The sequence below is a fragment of the Arvicanthis niloticus genome, chromosome 3, assembly GCF_011762505.2.
Source record: "Arvicanthis niloticus isolate mArvNil1 chromosome 3, mArvNil1.pat.X, whole genome shotgun sequence".
NCBI classification, from domain to species: domain Eukaryota; kingdom Metazoa; phylum Chordata; class Mammalia; order Rodentia; family Muridae; genus Arvicanthis; species Arvicanthis niloticus.
Window position 1 is genome coordinate 63,537,179 of NC_047660.1, and position 23,533 is coordinate 63,560,711.

General features: G+C 48.2%; 1 protein-coding gene across 4 annotated transcripts; it reads left to right on the top strand.

Moving 5' to 3' along the window:
- Window positions 1–15,172: 15,172 nt before the first annotated feature.
- Rabggta (Rab geranylgeranyltransferase subunit alpha) lies at window positions 15,173–23,331 on the top strand. Of its 4 annotated transcripts, none has more exons than XM_034499006.2 (18): window positions 15,173–15,245; window positions 17,380–17,508; window positions 17,813–17,869; window positions 18,002–18,112; window positions 18,462–18,586; window positions 18,779–18,966; window positions 19,245–19,418; window positions 19,853–19,936; window positions 20,023–20,105; window positions 20,195–20,296; window positions 20,402–20,507; window positions 20,606–20,657; window positions 20,800–20,888; window positions 21,003–21,091; window positions 21,186–21,302; window positions 22,012–22,125; window positions 22,366–22,453; window positions 23,101–23,331. In XM_034499006.2, the coding sequence occupies exons 3-18, from the start codon at window positions 17,867–17,869 to the stop codon at window positions 23,247–23,249; spliced, it is 1,674 nt and encodes a 557-aa protein (XP_034354897.1). In that variant the 5' UTR covers window positions 15,173–15,245; window positions 17,380–17,508; window positions 17,813–17,866; the 3' UTR covers window positions 23,250–23,331. The 4 variants fall into 4 exon arrangements, with proteins under 4 accessions (XP_034354897.1, XP_034354895.1, XP_076787086.1 ...); XM_034499004.2 differs by having other exon boundaries at window positions 15,177–15,245; window positions 19,215–19,418; XM_076930971.1 differs by lacking the exons at window positions 15,173–15,245; window positions 17,380–17,508 and adding an exon at window positions 17,512–17,618 and having other exon boundaries at window positions 19,215–19,418.
- The last annotated feature ends 202 nt before the right edge of the window (window positions 23,332–23,533 follow it).

Here is a 23,533-nt window from a genome sequence, read left to right on the forward strand (position 1 = left end):
TCTGTCTCCTCAGTACCCCATGCCTAGCCCAGAGGTAGCCATGTGGAGAACTCATTCTCTACAGATAGATGTATTCAAAGTAGAGGGTTGAAATTGGCACTACTGGCATTTTCCAGTGCCTGAGTCCAGGTCTTGGTTTGTACCCCACCACGACACTACCTCTTCATTCCTTCTGGGTCTTTAGGTAAAGGCCCCCTGTCATCAGAAACACCCCTGCCCTACCAGCAGGGGGTGACAAGAGGGAGGGCTTGAGAAAAGGGCAGCAGGGTCTCTGAAAGCCTCCAGACCTCTGCCTAGTCTGCTCTTCTCACCAGCCAGCTCACAACATGGATATGAGCGGTAGGCCACACCTAAAGTGACCTTCCTTCTAGACTGATAAGTCAGGGGTGCCAAAAATTAGGAATATCTCAGCCATTAAGAGTACTTGCAGGTCTTGCAGAGGACCTGGGTCCAGTTCCCGGCACCCACATGGCATGATGGCTCACAACCATCTAGGGCACCAGATGCCCTAGAACTAGAACAACTCTATTTCTAGGGCATCTGGTGCCCTTTCCAACCTCCTCAGCCATCAGGTATACAAGTAGCACACATACATACATTCAGACAACATTCATACGTCCACATAAAAATAAATGGTAAGGAGTGCAATGTGTGGGGCCTTGACACCAGTCACGGCTGAACCGAACAAGGGATTGAGACTCCGAAAGGTTTTGTTTTATGTTGTTGTTGTTGTTTTGGTGGTTTTTCTCTATATAGCCCAGGCTATCCTGGAACTCTCTCTGTAGACCAGGCCGGCCTCAAACTCAAAGATCTGCTTGCCTTTCCTGAGTGCTGCGATCAAGGTGTGTGCTACCCCAACCCCTGCCCCAAGATTATTTGTATTTTCTTCTTGTTTGTTTTTAAAGATTTGATTATCTTTTACTTTACAGCTAATATCCACTTATAAGTGAGTACCTACCATGTTTGTCTTTCGGGTCTGGGTTACCTCACTTCTGTTGATTTTTTTTTTTCCTAGTTCCATCCATTTGCCTACAAACTTCATGATTATTTTTGTTTGTTTGTTTGTTTTTAACAGCTGAGTAATACTTCATGGTGTACGTATACCACATTTTCCTTATCCATTCTTCAGTTGAAGAACACCAGGTTGTTTCCAGTTTCTGGCTATTGTGAATATAGCTGCTCGGTCCCCTGCATGTATGTTATGGCCGAGTAGCTTAGTGTCCTTACAACTTCTAACAGTGTGGGAGTGGGGGCCCATCTCTGACTCTTTTGCCTACTTGTGAGACCCTTTTCTGCCTACTGGTCTGCCTCATCCAGGCTTGAGGTGATGGTATGTGCCCAGTCTTATTGTAGCTTGTTTGGTTGATGTCCCTAGAAAGCCTACTCTTTTCTGAGGGGTTGTAGGTAGCGGGTAGATCTGGGGGAGAGGGTAGGGACGAGGTGGGGGGCTGAGGAGAGGAGAGGAAAAGGAAACCAGTTGGAGTGTAATATATGAAAAAAATTAAAGAAGATTTGAGGGGGCAGTATGTAGCAATGTGTTTATTATGTGCATACATGTAGAGGCCAGAGGAAATCCTCAGATGTTACTCATAACCCATGCAGCTTGTCCCTTGAGACAGGGTCTCCTGCTAGGATTTGGGTCTCATTTATTCAAGGAGGCAGGCTGTCTCACTAGCTCTAGAGACCTCCTGTCTCCATTACTCATCACCGCTTGGAGTAGTGAGTGCAGCCACTCCTAGCTCTGTGCCTGGGTGTTGAACTCAGATCCTTATGCTTACAGAGCAAGCACCTTTTTTTTTTTTTTTAAAGATTTATTTACTTATTTATTTATTTATTTATTTATTTAATGTACCACCATCCCTGTCTTCAGATATACCAGAAGAGGGCATCAAATCCCATTACATATGGTTGTGAGCCACCATGTGGTTGCTGGGATTTAAACTCAGGACCTCTGGAAGAACAGTCAGTGCTCTTAACCGCTGAGCCATCTCTCCAGCCCCAGAACAAGCACCTTATGGACGAGGTCCATCTTTGAGCCTGAGAGTTTGGAGGACATGTCATTGTCACCCAGTTTCCATCCACTGCTGAAGGCCCCTTTGGGCCCATGTGGAAGTATAGAGATTCCTGGTAGCTGAGGGAGGGATGAGGTAATGTAGATGGCTGGGGGCTGAGTCTTCAGACATGAAATCAAGTTAGTCAGGAAGGAGCCGGAGCCCAGTGTGCAAATCCAGGAAAGGTGGCTGAGTCCCAAACTTTCTTTTCCTGGATCTTACCCATCTGGACACTCAGAGACCTTGACACCACCTTTGAGGCATGGCTTAGGAGATCTGGTCCTTTCAGCTGTTTGGTTTTCTGTTCCTGAAGGAAGAGAACCTCCAGATGGTCTCAGAAAGCCCAATGCTGGGTGTTAGTGGCACACCCAGCACTTGGGAGGCAGGTGGATCTCTGTGAGTTCAAGCCCAGCCTGGTCTACAAAGTGAGTTCCAGGACAACCAGGGTTTCACAGAGAAACCCTACCTTGAAAAACCAAAAACAAACAAACAAAATAATAATAATAATAATAATAATAATAATAATAATAATAATAATAATAATAGAGAACCCAATGCTACCATAGCCTCTCTTCAGTCACCCTCAGTCCAAGGCCTTCACTCTCTAGGTTGGTCCATCCCTTCTGTAAAGCTCCTCTTTTATGAACCCTGCCTTATCCCCTCCCCCTGCTCCCCCTAACCCTAGCTCCACTACCTGCACTTCACCACCACCCCCTCCACTGGAATATTTCTCTAACTCAATCTCCCAGTCAGCCAATGTTCATGGCATCCTTGTCCATGCCCAGCCCTGGGCTAGAAGAGACAAGCACTCACTGGCAAGCTTACAGACAAAGGTCCAGCTCTCAAAGTGCTTTTAGCTATCAAGAAGCAATAAGCCATGCTTGGTTGTGCATGCCTTTAATACCAGTGTTTGGAAGGTAGAGGCAGGAGGATCTCTGTGGGTTCAAGGACAACCTGGTCTACATAATGAATACATAGTGATTTCCAGGATAGCCAGGGCTATGTGGAGAGACCCTGTCTTGAGGCGGGTGAGGTGTCAGGGGAGACAAACATGCTGAGACCCAGGAGAGGGTTAGGATGCTAAAGAACAGAAGGAATCACTACTGAGTTATGACATTCTTTTCCACCACACCTTTTTCTGGTAAGTTTACTTCTGCCTGTGTTCCTGTCTTTGGGGAACTAAGAGTATCAATGTCCATCTCTGTCTGCCCTGAGTTCCCTCCTGACACATCTAAGCTCCTCCTGCCCCCACCAACCCTTCAGTACATGGTATGGGTGTTTTCATCTGAGGATCATGTCCACAGCCTCATGCTGAGCTGCAAAGGAGATTTAGATTTGCCCCAGGAATGAACAGGAACTAAGGAGGGGCTGGGATGGATCAAAAGTAAACAACTGAAGTTGAACTCAGTGGAGCATCTATGTCCTCCCAGTAAGTGACCAGCTTAGGCTACATATTAAGTTCTAGGTCATTTGTCGTTCTGTATACATAAGAAGACCCTGCCTCAAAATGAAGAGAAATGGAAAAGAAGAAAGAGGAAAGGAAGGAGAGAAGGAGAGAGAGGGAGAGAGACAGACAGACAGACAGAGGAGGAAGAGAGATTTCAACACAGGCAAGCATTAGGCGGATTTGCTTTTCATTTTTTAAATGTAGCCTCTATTTCCATTTTCATGTTTGGTTTTGACCTTTGATTGTAACAACAGGTTGTGATTATGTAAGTAAACATTACTAAAGAGGAACAATAAAGAAATGGCTAAATCGAAAGTCGGAAACTGCAGGTGATTACAGATAATGGTTTTATAGCAGTGTAAACAGAAAACAGATCTTGTTCAGTTCATGCAGACCGTTAGAAGAAGAGCTGCTTCTGGTTTCTAGGGTGGGGGTGGGGGGGAACTTGTCATTTCAGGAGGTTGGTTGCTTGGGTTTTTAAGACAAGATATTACTATAGACCTCAGTCTGACTTGAAACTAGTCCAGTCTGGCTTCTAAGTTCAGATCCTTCTACCTCTGCCTCCAAGTGCTGGAATTACAAGTGTGCACTAGGACATGTTAAAGGGAGACTGGGTGTTGAACTGGAGAGAAGGAGGGAAGGGCCAAGCAGGAGCTCGGCTGGCCCAGTGATCAAGATTAGGGATGTGATCAGGCCAGCTGTGTTTGTTAGGTGGAGGACATCTGGGTCAGGACTCCATCCTCAGAGACCCGAAGGGGCCTCTTCCTTCTCTTGAGTCCATTTCAAAGGACGGGCTCTCAGGTCCTTGAGACATGCCCCTGCTTGGAAGAGGTACATCCCCAGCTGTTGCTCTCTTTAGTAAATGGCCTGGGAATCGGTCAAGGCCAGTTATCAGGTCAGGCTGGAACACAAAGCAAACTTCCAAGCAACACTGAGCTTTCTCAAGGAGGCGCTTCAAGGAGAGCTGGGGTCACTCTAACGACATGGCCTTCAGATGCCAGGCACTATGATAGACTCTGGTCTTAAGTCTCCTAGTACAGGGATTCAAACAGTATGCTGGCTAGCTTTATCTATGTGACCCAAACTGAAAAGAGGGTCAACTGAAAATAAGAAACCTTAACTGAGATATTGCCTCTGTCAGTTTAGCTATGGGCATGTCTGAGGGCCATCTTCCTGATTAATGTTAGATGTGGGAGAGCCCAGCTCACTGTGGATGGTGCCCCCCACCCCCGGCAGGTGCTGCAGGGTTTGTATCATAAACAAGCTGAGCAAGGCATGAGAACCAAGCAATAAGCAGCCTTCGCCTCTATAATCTGCTTCAGTTCCTGCCTTGGCTTCCCTGTGAATGCTGGACTCCAGTGTGACAGTGTAAACTCAAATAAGCCCTTTCCTCCTCAAGCTGCTTTTGGACATGGTGTTTATCACAGCAGCAGAAAGCACTAGGATGGGCAGAGCTCTCTTGTGCCAAGAGTGTTGTCTACTGCTCTTACCCCACAGCACCCAGGGGATTCAGCCAAGGCCAGGTGTGGCAGATGAGCAGGTGTCCCTAGCCAGGGTTCAGCTCCAGGCTCTGCTTAGAGTTAAGCCAAGGAATCACTGGGTCTGCCTGCCCTAGAGAACTAGGAATGGAGATGAACTGGAAGTCACCTGCACTTACCTTGATAATGGGGAATCAGGAGAAGCCCTTTCCTTGGTCCTGCAGGGAATGTTGGGAAAGAGGCAGAGAGAAGAAATGGGGCATCTTCATGTAACCTCTGTCAGCAAGTACTAGGCCCGGTCCAGTGAGGAGGTCTTTAAGTTCCTCTTGTTGGAGAGGTAGTTCCAGAAGAAACATAAAAGCAGAAACAGACATGGTCTGAGCCTCCCTCAAAGAGCCTGTGCTTGAGGAACATGGGTGACTCAACTTTACTGTCACTTTAGCACAAACGAACAGCCAGAGTTTATTAGGAGCTTGCAGTGAAGTGACTACTTAGACCTTGTCGGGTTTGGGATGGAAGCCGAGAAAACTCCCTTCAGATCAGATGCTTAAAAACGAAAGCTTTATTTTCTGAGCACTCAGGGAGACAGCCAGTTTGGCATCTGAGCCAAGTCCCGGAAGGGATATTGTACAATATTTTTAAAGGATTGGAACACAAAGCAAGGGGTAGCTGAGAAGAGCTGCAGCGTTATCTAATTGTCTTTTGACGTTATGGGTTAAGCAAGGCAGTACCTGTTGGAGACTGGACTGTATGTAGGGCACCTGGCTTCAGGGTCCTTAATTCATTCTCCTAGACATTAGGTCCAGAGCTCAGAGTGATAAGGGGACAAAGGAGCAGGTCAGCTGCATGTGGTTAATTAGGGCACAACGGGCCATTGGTTCTATAGTTTTACAACTTAGGCACCTTGGTTTAGATAACAGCAGTTTCTGTATTCCTTACCAGTTAACAGACAATTAAGAAAACATTTGAAGAAATGGAATGGATGTTCATTTCTAGGCCTGGGAACATGAACTTTTTTGACCCTGCCAGCAAGATGGAGTTGTCCCTGAGATGTCTGGGCTCAGACAACTGTTTACAACAGAAGCTGTTCGGCTACTGGGAAGTCCCCAGCTCTCTAGGGCTTGGGACTCTGCCCTATGATTAAATGGAGACTGAAAATGAAATGGTGGTACTTAGAATACGTTTCTTTTGCTTCTTCCCAACAACCCCACTCCATCTTTTCGCCTGCCCTGTAAAGCAGTGCTTTGCAGTAAAGGAAACCACGGCGTAGAGGAGCTGAGCAACTTGCCCAGCATTGCAGCTCTCTGCAACAGAAGAGACTGGGTTCAACCAAATACACGTAATCCTGGAATACAAGCTCTTTCCCCTGTGTTGGGTCTCTGGTGCTTAGCTTTCTGTTCGGTTTGGGCTTGGGAGAGCTTTTTTGTTTTCTGCAGAGGGAGTGCTGAGGTTAGTAGACAACTGAACGAAATCAGTTTATTCACCTCCAGGACCTCCTGGCCAAGTTCAGCCTTGACCATCCCTAAGTCCCACCACTCTTTCTTTCCTCTGGGCCTCTGCTTGAGCAAGTCTCTAGTAGTACCACTCACTTTCCAGGGCCCTCAGGCCCACAGCCCAACTTCCAGACCCAGTTCTGCCTCCATAATTCATCCTGCAAAGTGCAGCTCAGCCTTCTAGAAGCTTCTGGGTTTTCTGACCTTGATTTTGCTCCCCTTCTGGGAACTTTTTCCTGTGTCACCCCCTTGGGTCTTGACTAGTATGAGAGATATGGATGTCCTTATCCATTTCTCACTGAAAAACCACACCCCCGAGACTGGGAAACCATACCCCAAGCCGGCACTGAGTCTTGGGGCTCTCATTCCTACTCCCCGTGTTGCTACCTTTCCCACACACAGAAGTCTGTCCCGAAGCACAGAACTGAATAGTGCTAAGCCATCCAGAGTGTGGCTAACCTCAACCTCACAGGTCCAGTGAGAACCAATGATGAGAGGCCCTCCTTCTCTCAGGTGGGTTGGCAGCCTGTGGCAGGATCCTCCCAAGTGCTAACTAGCCTTCTGAGAGTTCCTGTCTCCTAGAACACATCAGTCCTTCTTGCCTGCTCAGGAACCTGGGGATTGGGAGATTACTTCCCAGTCAATAGGGCTATCAGCTATGAGTGTCTCTTGGGGCTCTTCCAGTCTCTCTATCTCTGGGCCAAAGCTCTGGCCTGAGTCATGGCATATAAGGGAAACGAAGCGACACAGCCTTGCTCCCGTCAGCAACCCCAAGCGAGCGTCCTTCCTTACTGGGAGATCTTCCGCACCACTCCCCGTTTGCTCCCTCCGGTGCTCCTGTGAGAACTAGAATACCCACCCCACCTGAGTCACCGGCCTATGTGCTTGTCATCACTCCTGATATGCCCAACCTCTCTCCTAATCCCTCACTAGCCCAGGGAGGTACAACCTGTCTTGCTCTACCTGCCATGGCTCACCAAATATTCAGCCCCGGTTTTCCTGAAAGTCCATCTATAAACTAGGCTGGCCTCAAGCTCACAGAGGTCTGCCTGCCCCTACCTCCCAAATGCGGGGATTGAAAGCATCCAGCACCACACCTGGCTATTGTTTTCTTTTGAGAATCTCATACATGCGTGCTATATTTACATCTTTTCCACCCTTCTCTCTCCTCCTCCAATTTTCTCCCATTCCTCCCAAACCCCTCTCAAATTCATGACCTCTTCTTTAATTATAATCACATACATATATATCATATCTAAAACACCTGCTCAGCCCTTTTAATGTTACTTGTATGTACACGTGTTTAGGAACGACCACTTGGGGTTGGATGACCTATCTCGGACTCATCCCTGAAGGAAATGAACTCTCCCTCCCTCAGCAGCCTTCAATTCACTGTATCTCTTCCTCTAGGGGCAGGACTTTGTGAGACTCCCCCTGTTGGCACTGGCATTATGCATGTTGTATAGGTGACCATGTTGCTGAGATTTCATGGGTGCGGCTTCCCTGTCATATGTCTAGAAGACACCATCTGGCAGCAGGTGTCCTGCTTCTCTGGCTATTGTCTTCTGTTCCTCTTCCATAATTTCTCTTGAGCCTTAGGTGAAGGGGGTTGCACCATAAATGTATAACGGTCACTTATTCTCTGTATTTTGACCAGTTGAGGGTCTCTATAGGATCCCTGCCAATTAGAAAAAAGAAAAGGTGAGAGGCAAAGGTACAACTTGTCTGTGGTTACAAGGCAAGCATTTAGAACATTGTTAGAAACTATATTTGTTTAGGAGGATGGCAGTAGTAGGTTCTCTTCTGGGGTCTATGACCCTCCAATCAGTGGCAGTTGGTTGGGTTTACAATACCAGGAATGAATTTCCTCCTATCGAGCATGCTTGAGTCCAGTTAGATAGTTTCTCAGTTATTGGTTACACCCAAGGTTTAAGTGCCACTATTGCACCATTGGGGATATCTTGCCAGGCCAGTCATTGTTGTGGTTCATAGGCTTTATAGCTAGGATGGATCTCTGTGAGTTCAAGGCCAGCCTGGTCTACAGAGTGAGTTATAGGACAGCCAGGGCTACACAGAGAAACCCTGTCTCTGTGTATGGGAGGTATTGGGGGAGAGGTTAGAAAGGAAAATGTCTTACAGCTGGATCTTATGGAGGCATTTTCTCAATTGAGGTTTTCTCCTTTAAGATAACTCTAGTTTGTGTGTCAAGTTGACATGAGACTAACTATCCCAGTATGTATATATATTTCACATACATATATGTGTGTGTGAATACACAAACATATAAACATACAAATGTGTATATATGTAACACATATGCTCATATACATGTATAATTAAATTTGCTTTTATTTTTACACAATGGGTATTTTGCCTGGATGTGTGTCTGTGTATCACAAGCATACAGTGGACACGGAAACCAGAACACGATGTCAGATACTATAGTACTGCAGTTTCAGATGGTTTGAACCATGTGAGTGCTGAAAATTGAACCTCGGTCCTTTGGAAGAGCAGCCAGTGCTCTTATCAGCTGAGGCATCTCTCTAGCTCCTTATATATGTATTTTAAAGTAAGCATATAAAATAATGTTTCCCTATAGCCTTTTAAGACATCTTTAGTAGTACTTAGCTTTCTTTTTTATAAAGATTTATTTATGTGTATATGTGAGTCTATACTGCCAATGTGCAGATGCCCATAGATGCCAGGAACGTTGGATCTTCTGGCTCTAGAGTTACAGGAAGTTGTGAGCCACCCAACATGGGTTCTGGGCACTGAACCCAGGTCCCCTGGAAGAACAGCAAGTGTTCTTCTTCTTCTTTTTTTTTTTTTTTAATGTATGTGACTACACTGTCACTCTCTTCAGACACACCGGAAGAGGACATCAGATCCTATTACAGATAGTTGTGAGCCACCATGTGGTTGCTGGGAACTGAACTCAGGACTTCTAGAAGAGCAGTCAGTGTTCTTAACCTCTGAGCCATCTCTCCAGTCCCATAGCAAGTGTTCTATCTTTCCACTCCTTTCGAAGTGGAGTTACAAAGCCCAGCCAGCTGTGCTTCAGTATAGGGTTTGATTTCTCTGGATGCTTCCGATGCTCTGAAGTCATCTGTTGTATACACTTCCTTCTACAAAGTCTGTTTCCCTGGCTAGAATGTAGATCTATGAGAGAAGGAATCTTATCTTGGATCACTTTGTGGAACTGTGCTGGTAACCAATCATTTGGGTTGATGAAGGACTAGCTGAATTATATGTTTACTGAGTAACTGCTATAGTGAAGGAACCTTGATGGGGAAGGGAAATGCAGGCAAATGAATCTCTTTGGGTAGTTTACAGCAGAAATGGAAGCAGGGCTCTGCACCTCACATGATGAACTAGAATGTAGTCACAGCACCATAGGATCTGGTGCCAACAGGCACAGGGAAGGTGTGCAAACAAGCCCCAAGCCAGCCCACCTCTGGGCTCTCTTCTTGCAAGAATCCCACTTTATTCCTAGACAGTGGTCTCCCAACTCAGCACACCCAGCACCACATGCCTTTGCTTGTGGGATTATTTCCGTCAGCCAGAAGGTTCACTTGGATGACCCTGCTTTAGGCCATAAACTCCTAAAGCAGGGATTATATCTGTTTGTCTCATGGCCATATCCCCTGTGCTGTGTGTCCAGCCCAAGGCCCTCAGTTACTAGTGTACAGTGAATGGATGGGACAGGAAAGAGCAAACACTTACCCTTTGAGCTTACCTCCCAGTCACAGAGCTCACATGTCCCCAAGTGCCCACAGTCTCTCATCCTGTTCCTTGGCTCCTACTGAATCTTGCTTCCTGGTACTAACATTGCATGTGCCCTAAATTAAATTTACCAGTGCCATTCTAAAGTTGTTCCACAGCTTTGTCAGGCTGCCAGGCAATAGGTATCATGGCCATATTCCCAACCCTTCAGCACAATTTTAAGCAAATTCGTCAGCTTCATCAACCACAATGTGGAGTCTAGCTCCCATGGCAGAGGCTCAAGTTCTGGCTCCAGGAGTCTTTAGAGCTTTTCAGTCTGATTTCCCCGGCTTCTTTTCCTTGACCTCTTCCTCAAAGACGGCAGCTGAGTCAGGCCTACCACTTCCTAGGTGAGCTAGGATTCCCTGCCGCAGGGACTTTCCCTGTAGGGTCCATTTGGCTTTTAGGCCCAGCCCTTGGGCTGGGCCCCTTTATCCACTGGCAAGGCTATTCCCTCTCCTTCCCTAGCCAGGATGTATGCTGTGTGCACAGCGGAATGCCATTGGTCATCGAGAGATTTTGCCAGGCTGACTCAGAAGGAACTGGGGTGTCAGGACGCTAGAAAGAATCCAAGTATTCAAAAAACCTCAGAACTCTGATGGAAGGAGTGAAATGAGGACATTCGTGAGCTCTGAGTCATCCGCTCCCTTTGTCCGTCTCAGCCATCAGAATCTTGAAAAGTTCAGGACAGGAAACACTTGTCTCTGAGTGTCTTCTATTACCTCTTTCTTTGTCTTTCTTTCTTGCTTGCTTGCTTTTTTCCTTTCTTTTTCCTTTTTTTGAGACAGGGTTTCTTTGTGTAACCCTGTCTGTCCTGGAACTCAATCTACAGTGCAAGCTGGCCTTGAACTTAAAGATCTGCCTGCCTCTGCCTTCTGAGTGCTGGGATTAAAGGTCTGTGCCACCACTGCCTGGCTTTATTCATTATCTCATAGACAGTACATTAACCAGCATTCATTGAGACCCAATCTACCTTTGGCCAGCCCTAATGAATAGAGTCCTTCATAATGAATCTGCGTTCTCACTGGAGAAATACAGGAACTGGAAAAGTGGCCAGGAGTTAGGAACTCGCACTCCTCTTGCAGAGGACCAGCGTTCAGCGTTCAGTTCAGCATCCACATCAGGTAGCTCACAGCTACCTGTAACTCCAGCTCCAGGGATCCAACACACCTCTAGCAGTCTGACAGGCTGCTGGACACCAGGCTCTGTCACCTCTGAGCACACAGCCTCCAGCAGAGTCATCTCCCTGCCACACCAGCTGTAGAGCACCCAGCTGTGATTATGGCCATGAATAATGACTTTGGGAAAATAATGGCTCTCTCTTTCCATGGTTCACTTCTTTCTCTGCTTCTCCAGTGAAGCTGCTCCATCCAGCACTCCCAGCCCTGCCCTAACCACGACTCTACCAAAACTCATTTGTGGGTTCCCTCATCTCCCTTCTCCCTGAATGGCACATTCCCTGCCACCATGTAATTACTATGTGCACATGCCTGACACCCACGCTGACCTCTTCTGCTCTGACCTCTCTCCAGGCAACTGTTTCTTCTGCCTCAGGGCACCCCACATCAAACCCAAAAGAGTAGAGTGGCCCTTTCCACTCTCACGCCACCCTCCCCACCACATTCCAGCAGCTCGGTGGAAACCGTGAGTTCTCAGGTGTCTCCTTTACAAATTGCTGACCTACCAAATCTTGGTTGGAGTAGCCTGATCCTATGTACTCCGGCCCTTCTTGTCATTCCTCAGAAGCCCATGCCCTTCCCCGCCCTGGAAGCACACCTGTTACCATCTAGGCATCTTGACTGGGTTCGTTTTCTCTGCCAGTTAAAGAATCAAAGGGTGAGAAAAATCTTGAGCTCAATAGGTAGCAGCAGGAGAAATCTTAAGCGCAGCAGACAGTGGGCAAAAGGAGCCAGTAAATAAAGACATTTCACCGGGGGAGGAAGCACGTACAGCATGCACACAGAGAGAAAGACCATCTGCAAAGCAGAAGGCCAGTCTGATCTTGAGGTCTGGGGGTCTTAAGGGTCTTTGAGGAAAGTCTTCCTCCCCCAATTTAGGGTTGATCAATCTGAATAAAAATAGCGAGGCTGGTAGGTTGACAGATTTGGACTAAATGTATAAGGTCTAGCCTTGATCTTAGCCTGCTCCACAGACAGGGAGCCTTATTGCTGGGAGAGAAAGTCTACCAGGCCTTTGTTTGAAGTTGCAAGGGTTTTGTTTCAGGAGAGGAGGGTGAAGGAGAAACCAGCCATCGTGGAAGTCCACCTTCTTTATTATCCAGTCATAGCTCTTGTCCGGCCCATCCGACTGCCTACCACAAGGCTGGTCTGACAGCTAGCCTTCTCCCCGCCCACTTGGCTCTGACTGCCGTGTTCTGTCTGTATTCCACTGAGCAGTTTCTAATCACCATCCCTACTCCCTATATTCCTAGCTCCTCTCTAACCCAGTCTCTCCTCTGTGCCTGGGAGAATCTTAACAGAAGGATCAGCTCTGCAACCGTATGATGTGTGTACGCTTAAGGTCTGTGTGTGTTATTCTTCCTTGGCAATTGTAGGAAGAATAAAAGAAACACCAGAAGTTTAAGGGGAAAACTTATTACATATCAACAATGAGATTTCTAGGAAGTGCTTTTAGCTTAACTTGAATCCAGGAAACACTACTGGAGTTTTAGGTTCAAAGCCTGGACTCCGGCTATGCCAAACAGCTATGCTCAGTCGCCTGTCCCCAGTATACCAATCAAGAAAGAGGTAATGTATCTTCTTTCCTGCCAGGACAGTTACAGTGGGGTGTCCCTTCTTCAGGCTCCCATGGGCTCTTGTCCCTCTCAAGCTCAAGACTCACAAGAGATCTGACATATTCCATTCCTAGTCAATTCTTGCCTAGACATCCCAGGAGCTATTTAATATCTCTCTCTCCTTCTCTCTTTCTCTCCTTCTCTCTTTCTCTCCTTCTCTCTTTCTCTCCTTCTCTCTTTCTCTGCCTCTCTTTTTCCCTCCCTCTTCTTCTTCCTCCTCCTCCTCTTCTTTTCTTGGTTGTTTCAAGTCAGGGTGTCTCTGTGTAGCCCTGTTTGTCCTGAAACTCACTCTGTTTAAACCAGGCTGGTCTCCAACTCACAGATCAATCTGTCTCTGATTCCCGTGTGCCTGTGCTGGGATCAAAGGTGTGTGCCACCACTGCCTGGCTTCCAATTTTTCAGAAAATAACAATTCAATTGGGTAGTGGTGATGGTGTGCACCTTTAATCCCAGAACTCGGGAGACAGAAACAGGTGAATCTCTGAGTTCCAGGTCAAGTTGGCCTACAATGTAAGTTCCAGAACAGCGAGAGCTATACAGAGAAACCCTGTCTTGAAAAACAAATTTAAAAAGGAAGAAAGAAAGAAAAAGAATTAAATTCTTCGATTGTATTAGCTGCACTTCAGCATGGGACTAAGGCAACTGTTTGAGACAATGCAGAGTATGAATGTTTTTCACTGTCAAGCAGTGGTGGCACACGCCTTTAATCCCAGCACTTGGGAGGCAGATGCAGGAGGATTTCTGAGTTTGAGGCCAGCCTGGTCTACAGAGTGAGTTCCAGGACAGCCAGGGCTACACAGAGAAACCCTGTCTCGAAAAAAAAAAGAAAAAAAAAAAGAAAGTCAGACAGCTAAGAGCATAGTTCATTCGCACTGTTTGCTCAATACCAACAGGACCCTATGACCTTCAGTGCTTGCTATACAAATGTGAAAACCTGAGTTCAGATATCCAGCACCCATGTAAAAAACCTGGATTCACCTGCAATCTCTGCATGGGGGTGAGGGAATAGTGCAGGAGCTTCAGGACAGTTGGCTGAGGTGTTGAGCTCCAGAATTAGTGAAAGATCCTGTAGTTTTTTTGGTTGGTTGGTTGGTTGGTTGGTTGGTTGGTTGGGTGTTTTGGAACATGGTCTCACTATGTAGCCTTGGTGTGGTGGCACATGGACCTCACTGTGTAAACCAGGGATAAACTCATAAATATCCACCTGCATTTGCTTCCGGAGTTTGGGGATTGAACGTGAGACACCTCACACTGCCACAGAGCATTATATTACACAGGGCTTCCCTAACCATAACCTCTAAGACAGCAGAAATTAGTTTTGGTTTTGGCATAGTTTGGGTTGGTTGTTTTGTCTGGCACTGGATCCCTGGAGCCTAGCAGTCTGTGGCAGGCCAGGCCTGATGGTGAAGATCAGTGGTTAAATACACACAGAGGACCCCAGTTTCAATGCCTGCCTCTTCCTTACTCCCTTTACCTCTGGAGCATGGCTGCCAGCCCAGCTTTGACACACAGGCTCATGGTCCCTTCCTTCCAACCCACATTTGGTCTCTGACTGCTCAGGGTCCTGGAAATACTGTGTGTGCCCATGCCCTCCACCCCCTCTTTGTTTCCTCATTGTGTGATGTGGGTGATGATACCTACGTATGCCCATAGTGCTTGGAGCAAGCTGAGTAGTCTCTACTGATGTTCAAATCATTGCTTTCACAACAAGCAGGAAAATCTCTGCAAATATCAGAGCACAGCTGCCTGCTTCCCACTACCTTGTGGAGAAGGCCAAATATAACTCACGACAACTCCTCTTGCCACTAAGTAAGAGGCTTGTCATCAGTTCTTTTATTCTTATCTGTGAGGGCACCTGGCTTAGCTTCTCTCTGCCAGCCAGCTAAGTCTGTTTGGTTTCTCACCCCCAGCTGCACGCCACACATGTCTGAAATGCCCTCTCTGCCTTCTCTTTCCAAAACACAGGCCCTACCTTTTTGAATGCAGATGTTTTTCACAAGACTCACTTCCTCTCAAGCCTGCCTGACTCAGCTTTGCCAGTTTCAAGATTGCTAATTATTAAATAGTCTCCCGTGCTTACCTCAACCTTCACCCGCCCCCTTCCCTCCTCCCTTAGTGACTATGATGTAACACTGTATTTGGCAAACCTTCCCCATTGGCATCTGTATTCCTGGTATCTGGTTGCATGTCTGAGTGCCTATAGAACAAGAAACAAGATCTGTAAGTAACAAACAGCAACACAAAAAAATGGATGTTGAGGGAGACTCGCCCAGGATCATGGCTCAGTCTTACCTGGCTACTTACTGCTGCTTGGCTGGTCCTCAGCAAGCTAGTACTCTTTTGGGACCTCTGTTTCTTGCATGTTTGTCAGGAAAATTAAAATTAATAACTATAATATCTTTGCTATATTATTATTTACTGAGCATTTATTCAATATAGTCATTATTCAAAGCACTTCACACTGATAGTTTATTTAATCACAATATCAACTCAAGCATCTATATAAATTTTTCTTCTATTATTTGTTGTTGTTGTTGTTGTTGTTGTTATTGTTGTTGTTATTGTTTTGGTTTATTTATTTAGTTATTTGAGACTACAAAGCCAAAACTAACCTGGAACTCCTTTTCTAACCCAGGCTGGCCTTGAACTTGGGATTCTCTCTCTCTTCCCATGTCTTGAGGTTTCAGGTGTTTTCCAAGACATCCAATCCAGCCTTCTAACTTGTTCACTTAGCGTCTTAGTACATAGCCCAGGCTAACTTCAGACTCAGGGCCCTCCTGCCTCAGCCTCCCAAGTGCTGGGATTATGGGTGCCAGCCACCAAGTTAGGTTGAGTCATGTTTGTAATCACTTTGCTTTGGCCTCTACATGTGGTCGTGTGTGTGTGTGTGTGTGTTGTCATGTGAGTGTTCACACGCATCAAAAATACAGAGCTCCCATCACAGTGCCAGGAGCGAAGATAACAGTAACTTAGCTGTTTCCCACACTGGGACTGAAGTACACAGGGCGGGAAAAAGCATCCCCTTTCTTCTAAAATATGTTACAGGACCTAGAAAAGGGCTGGGTAGATAGTGGATACTTTAAATTTGTCATCATGGCTCAAGATGAATGATAGAGAGAAGACACTACTAGGATGAACATTTCAACAGCCTTAGAGGCAACTGGACTGGACTGGTTATTAAAGGGAGACTGAAAAGCCATGAGAACACTGCCATTTAGTACAACAATGAAGATAAAGCCGGCACTCAGGTAGGAAAGACCAGACAGTGTCTTTTAGCTTTTATAGTTTGAAATATCTCTGGGACATATAGGTGATACTCCATTTTTTCTTTTTTCTTTTCTTTTTTCTTTTTTCTCTTTTCTTTTTTTTTTTTTTTTTTTTTTTTTTGAGACAAGGTTTCTCTATGTAGCCCTGGCTATTCTAGAATTTGCTCTGTAAGCCAGGATGGCCTCTAACTCAGAGAACCACCTACCTCTGCCTCTTGAGTGCTGGAATCAAAAGTGTGCACCACCACTGCCAGGTGATATTCAATTTTTTAAAATTAGAAATCTCACTATTATCTTAAACTCTAGAACCTCCTGAGTCGCCCCCTGAGAGGCTAGCATTACAAACAGCAGCACTGCCTCTGGCTTGTGACTATATCATACATACATATACTGATATATAAGTGCTACTATCATTATGCTTGTGGACATCTGGACTGGAGAGAGATTTGGGTGCCATCATCTTCCAGATAGTAACCATGATAGTAACCATGAATGTAGATGAAATCAAGAGAACAGGAAGGAACCTGAGAATTTTTGACAGCCAGAACTTGCTGATATCAGGTTGCTGGAGAAACTTCTTCACCTAGGCTGGGAAGCACCTCTAGCCAGCCTGAGCATGGCAAACATGGCTCTGCCAGGCCTTGTCCTTCTCCCCATTCCCTCTTCCTTGCTAAAAACCGTGAGATTGAGTTCCTAAAGCTAGCCACCAAGGTCCACTCCTTTATCCCATTATTAAGATTAATCACCTCATCCTAACAGAGGATTTCCCCTTTTACCTTTATAAACTGCCATTTTTCCTATGGGCCATGTCTGTCTCCTCTCTGGGAGAAATACCTGTTCCCCCTCTTCCCTCTTCCCTTTCCTCTTCTCCATCTCGTCTCTTGCCTCTTATTCCTAAACTTTGTCCCTCTAGGGCAAGAAAAGCTCTTTTGTCCTGAGAACTTGGTCTTGGGGTGTCCTGAGCCGATACTAGTCCCTTCAAGCTGCAGTTTGAGTAGCTAATGAGAAGAGCCTGTCCACATTCTTCAGTCATGCGCGCACACACACACACTTGGACACTAACAGAAACTTGTTGACAACACACGCAGCTTCCTCGCCAGGCCTGCAGGGAGCGCAGCGCCTCGTCTCCGCACCTCGCACGGCACGGAGCCGCTCTAGCCACGCTGGGACTCGGTGGCGGCCGGAGTCGCACGTCCTGGCACCTCCTCCCAGCGCAGGTGGGTTCGCCCGTGGAGGAGGGGGTGCAAGGGTCCGCGGGGCGGGCGGGCACTGCTCTGTCCCTGCGCGGCGTGTGCCTCGGCCTTGGCGGTCCTGGCGGCCCTGGCAGGTGGGGCTTCGGAAAGATCTGTGGGAACCGAGGCCGGGGTTGTGGTGAGCGCTTCCTCCTGACCTCACAGTGCCAGCCGCCAGCCCGCTTTTACACACGGGGATCCTTAGCCTGGACCTGCTGGCAGCTTCCGGGAACCACCTGGGGGCGGGGCTGTGTGGGCGGGGTTCTGTGATTGACATCTCTCTCCGCAGACTGAACGGGTTACCTCTGGACCCCTCCCCTGTCCCCAACGCTGAGCGGAAACCATGGTGAGAACCCTGAGTTCAGCCCTTGCCCCTGCATGTCCATGCCCTCATCCCGCGTGGCTGTCTCGGCGGGGCTTCTGCAAGTCTGCCCTTGCAAGGCAATCTGCATTCATATCCTCCTATCTGTCCCTGTAGCATGGGCGCCTGAAGGTGAAGACGTCCGAAGAGCAGGCAGAGGCCAAAAGGCTAGAACGGGAGCAGAAGCTAAAGCTCTACCAGTCAGCCACTCAAGCTGTCTTCCAGAAGGTGGGGCCCTCAGAGGTAGTCCCAATCCCGAATTGATAACACAGAGGACAAAAGCTTGACCCTAGAGTCAAACTGCAGGGCTCTAAATCGGGATTCTGTCTGTTGCTGTATTGCCTTGGTCGAGTCACTGAAACTGTCTTTAGTTTGCTCATCTGTAAAATGGAACTATTGATTGCACATCCTGCGTAAGAGCATTGCAAAAATTAAGTGAGAAAATACCTGTTAGGCTGTGTAAGGTTTTGCATAGTACCTGTTGCATAGTGCCACTGTTGAGTGGTTCTGAGTTCATAATGTTTAGCCTAGAGCTGGGGAAATGCTGTGGTCTCTGACCTATAACCTGTCTTCTCAGCGGCAGGCTGGCGAGCTGGATGAATCAGTGCTAGAATTGACAAGCCAGATTCTGGGAGCCAACCCTGATTTTGCCACCCTCTGGAACTGTCGCAGAGAAGTGCTCCAGCAGCTAGAAACCCAGAAGTATGTAGTAGTTCATGTCACTGCCCTGGCTTTGCCTGGGTGCAGAACTGGATGAGGGCTGGAGTATCTGGGCACAGAGATAGAGTAGTGTGTGTGTGTGGGGGGGGGGGGGGGGGGACCAGATACAAAAAGGGAAGGAGATATTGGGGTTGAGTGTTGGAAAACTCTAACCTCCTTTCTTTTGGGGTACAGGTCCCCTGAGGAGTTGGCTGCTCTTGTGAAGGCAGAACTAGGCTTCCTAGAGAGCTGTCTGCGTGTGAACCCTAAGTCCTATGGCACTTGGCACCACCGCTGCTGGCTGCTAAGCCGCCTGCCTGAGCCCAACTGGGCCCGGGAGCTGGAGTTGTGTGCTCGATTCCTCGAGGCTGATGAGCGGAACTGTACGTGTCCATAGTCCTGTCCCTACAAACCTCATGTGTCCCATATCCTAGTACTAGGTCCTCAGAGTGGGGAGGGATATGCAGGATCCAGCACCAGCATCCACTTTGGTAGTGCCAGAGCCAGATGCAGTCTATGTTGCTTACATCGAGGTATCATAGGGCTCTCTGAGGGAATTCTGGGGGCTATCAGTGAACTAGCTCCTCTTTGTCCTGCTTCTGAGGTAGGCTCCCTCCCTCAACCTCCCTAGTTCATTGCTGGGACTATCGGCGATTTGTAGCTGCACAGGCTGCTGTGGCCCCTGCAGAAGAGCTAGCCTTCACTGACAGCCTCATTACCCGGAACTTCTCCAACTATTCCTCCTGGCATTACCGCTCCTGCCTCTTGCCCCAGCTGCACCCCCAGCCAGACTCTGGCCCCCAGGGACGGCTTCCTGAAAATGTACTGCTGAAAGGTGAGTGGGCCTAGACCAGCAGCTCTCAACCTGTGGGTTGCAACCCCTTTGGTAGTTGACCAAGCCTTTTCACAGGGATCGCCTAGTATCATCAGAAATACCAGATATTTACATTATGATTCATAGTAATAACAAAATTACAGATACGAAGTAGCAACGAAAATGATTTTATGATTGGGAGGATGGAGGGGGGCTCACCACAACATGAGGAACTGCATTAAAGGGTAGCAGGTTAGGCAGGCTGAGGACCAGTGGCCTAGAGGATTCTGGCAAGGATTCTGCAGGACCACCCCAGTCCTGATGCCTGTCTAACCCTGCTCTGAACCGCCTTATTAAGCTCCTGCTTCTTACTGACACATGTGTAAGGCCAGGGTACAAGTGTCTAGGAACCTACCAACATGCTGACGCAGCCCCATATCTTCCTGGCCCCACAGAGCTGGAGTTGGTACAAAATGCCTTCTTTACTGACCCCAATGATCAGAGTGCCTGGTTCTATCACCGCTGGCTCCTGGGTCGGGGTAAGCAGTGCGGAAAGGGCAGGATGTTTGAGACTTAGAAAGAAACAAAGAAGATTTGGGCAAACCACGGCTGTCTCTCTCCCTAGCGGAGCCTCACGATGTTCTGTGCTGCCTGCATGTGAGCCGGGAAGAGGCCTGTCTGTCAGTCTGCTTTTCTCGTCCCCTGATAGTGAGTCAAGTGGTTTTATTAAGTGCATCATGAGACCCTGAATCTGAGGCTGTTAGAGCTGATAGATCTCTCTTTGTTCCCCGTGGCAGGTGGGCTCCAGGATGGGGACCTTGCTACTCATGGTTGATGAGGCACCTTTGAGTGTGGAGTGGAGGACTCCAGATGGCAGGAACCGACCCAGCCATGTCTGGGTATCCCAGGATTGGTGGAACAGAAATGAGGGCCTGGGGCAGGACTAGGGTGGGGCAGTCAGAAAAGCAGTGAGGTAGCATATTTCCTTGACCCAGTGCTCTCAGCTCTGTGACCTCCCGGCTGCCTCTCTCAATGACCACTTGCCCCAGCACTCATTTCGTGTCATCTGGACAGGAAGTGATGCCCAGAAGGAGTGTGTCCTTCTAAAAGGTGATGCTATCTAAAGCTCCTCTCACCACACCAGTTCCCCAGGCCTTCTCTCTCCTCTCCCCACAGTGTCCCATCCTACTACTTAACCTTTCCCCTAGGCCGCCAGGAGTGCTGGTGCCGAGACTCAGCCACTGATGAACAGCTATTCAGGTGATGACAAGGTGCCCATGGTCAAAGAGAGGGGTTCTGGACACCGGGCAGTTGGGACAGGAGGCATGGGCCTGGGGGAAGGAGGATGGCTTAGAACTCTGGGCTGTCGGCAACATACCTTCTGTAACCTTCCTGCTCTCAGGTGTGAGCTGTCAGTAGAAAAGTCCACAGTGTTACAGTCCGAGCTTGAATCCTGTAAGGAGCTGCAGGAGCTGGAGCCTGAGAATAAATGTGAGATGCTCCCCTGAGCCAGCTCCCAAGAACCACACCTAGAAAGCCTGTCCAGGGAACCTCCTTGAGCACGGGTCTCAAGAGACTGTAAACCTTTTTCCACCTTCTCCCTAGGGTGCCTGCTGACAATCATCCTGCTGATGCGGGCTCTGGACCCCCTCCTCTATGAGAAAGAAACACTGCAGTACTTCAATACCCTCAAAGCAAGTTGGGCCTGGGGGAGGACAGGCCAAGGGAGGCCCAGTGGGCCCTTAGAAGGCAGGTGACCCCCATAACTGCCTGCTTCTTCCCCACCAGGCTGTGGACCCAATGAGAACAGCCTACTTGGATGACCTGCGCAGCAAGTTCTTGCTAGAAAATAGTGTTCTCAAGATGGAGTATGCCGACGTGCGTGTGCTGCACCTGGCTCACAAGGTAGGGGCTCAGCAGGGGCCCCTTCCCGAGGTCCCTTCCTCCCGCTAGCTTCCCCACCAGGTCGACTCCACCGTCTTTCTTTTAGCCTGCTCTTTCGCTAGGTCTCACTTCCTGTCAGTCAGTACTTCATCTTGCTTGTTCTTTGGTTTTAAATCCTGAATCATCAAAGCTGGACTAGGAATGTGTAACTCATTGGTAAAGCCCTAGGTTCAATTCCCAGTGCTGAAAACAAACAAACAAAACCCAAAACCAAAAAGAGCCTTTTACCACCCATCTGTGCATCCCTATGCTTCTCACAGTGGATCAAGCCCCTAGAACCTAAAACCTAAATTGTTTCTAGAGATTTCTGAAAGCTGTCCAGGCTCTGCCTTTTGTGTTTCTAGTCATCTTAACAAGTCCGTTTTGCCTCACCCACTGCAGCCCAGCACAGGCCCATTCCTTCCTTTATGTTTGCTGCAGGACTTGCCACTCTCCTCTGCCCCCACAATCAGCTTTCCCTGTCTCCTCTCACTGGCCTCTCCTCTGTAACCATCTGTCTGTCCCCTGTCCCTGACATAGGATATACTCCTGTGTACTGGGCTATTTGTTTCTTACATGAGGCTAGCCTCTAACAACGGTCCTGTAAGGTTTTTTGAAACACAGAACAGATGGCTAAAGATGTCCAAGCTCTTGCTGAGTTTCTCACTCCCCCCCCCCCCCCCACTCCTAGGATCTGACAGTGCTCTGCCATCTGGAACAACTGCTCTTGGTCACTCATCTTGACCTGTCCCATAATCGTCTCCGAGCCTTGCCCCCAGCCCTGGCTGCTCTGCGCTGTCTTGAGGTAAAGTATCTATCCCTCCCATTCTGTCTGGGGTGACTCAGATGTTTGCCTATGTTATAGCAGGACCTCCTGACCTCTGACCCCTGCAGGTAACCGCTTTGCCACCCCCCCTTGACTACCCAGGCTGGCCCTGAGAGCTTTTTTACACGCCTAAGCTGGTCACTTTGGGCTCTTCCATGGCTTGTACTGGTCTCAGGCTGCCTGTTTGACCTTGTGTTTCCCCAACTTCCTGCTCCTCAGGTGCTGCAGGCCAGTGATAATGTCCTGGAGAACTTGGATGGCGTGGCTAACCTTCCCCGGCTGCAGGAGCTGTTACTGTGTAATAATCGTATCCTCCCTTCAGTCTACTTTGCAGACAGCTCACAGGGCAAGAAGCAGGCTGCAGGGGGACAAACCGCAGACACAGACAGCAGACAGCTCACAGGGCAAGGAGCAGGCTGCCAAGGGACAAACCACATACACAGACAGGGTCATCTCAAGGCAGGACAGGAAACAGGGCTTGGGCAGGGTGAGCTGAGGGGAGATGATAGCCTGGGGCTGACTGTGACTATTATTAACTTTTACTCTGGAGTTCTGTAGAGTGTGACTTCCACAAGGCAGAGTTCACAGACAGGCAGCCTGTAGAGATTCTCAGGAACCACAGAGTAGTCTAGAAATCAGAAAGGTCCATATTTTTAAAAATCCTTTGATCCCTTTTGAAATCAAGGGTTTCAAACATCTTTGACCCACCTGTCTACATGGCCACTTATAAATACTAAGGGCCACTTGACAGCCCTCTCCACCTCTTTATGATCCCAGGAGGTCCTCTTCAGCCAGACATTCTACAGTCTCTGCTAAGGGCTTTATTTTCCCCAGGGCAGCGTGTAAGATACCATCAGACTTGCTTCCAAGCAGCAGCTTCCAGCGTGGGGGTGTCCGGTAGCAGACAATGGGTGGGGTAGAGCTACTGAGCTTTCCTTGACTCTACCACCCAAGGCCTCCAACGGTCTGCAGCACTTCAGACTCTTGCCTCCTGCCCCAAGCTAGTCCTCCTCGACCTGCAGGGCAACTCTCTGTGCCAAGAAGAAGGCATCCAGGAGCGTTTGGCTGAGATGCTACCGTCTGTCAGCAGCATCCTCACCTAGGAGGCCCTGTCTCACCCTCACCCTTTAACTTATTGGGACTGAATAAAGAATGGAGAGGCCCCTCTAGGCCGCCAAGCTACCATTACTGCTGCCATGACAATACTACCTCCATTACTACCACTATGCATTTTGGAAAAAGGAAGGGAGGGGCTTTGGGGTGTGGGTCCACTGTCCTGTGATTCTACCAAGAACCTCAGTGTTTCCGGCTGATCAGGACCAGGGCTGGATTTGAGTTCACCATCAGTTTTGGGCTAGCCTGAGCTTGAGGTTGGGATAGGAATTGG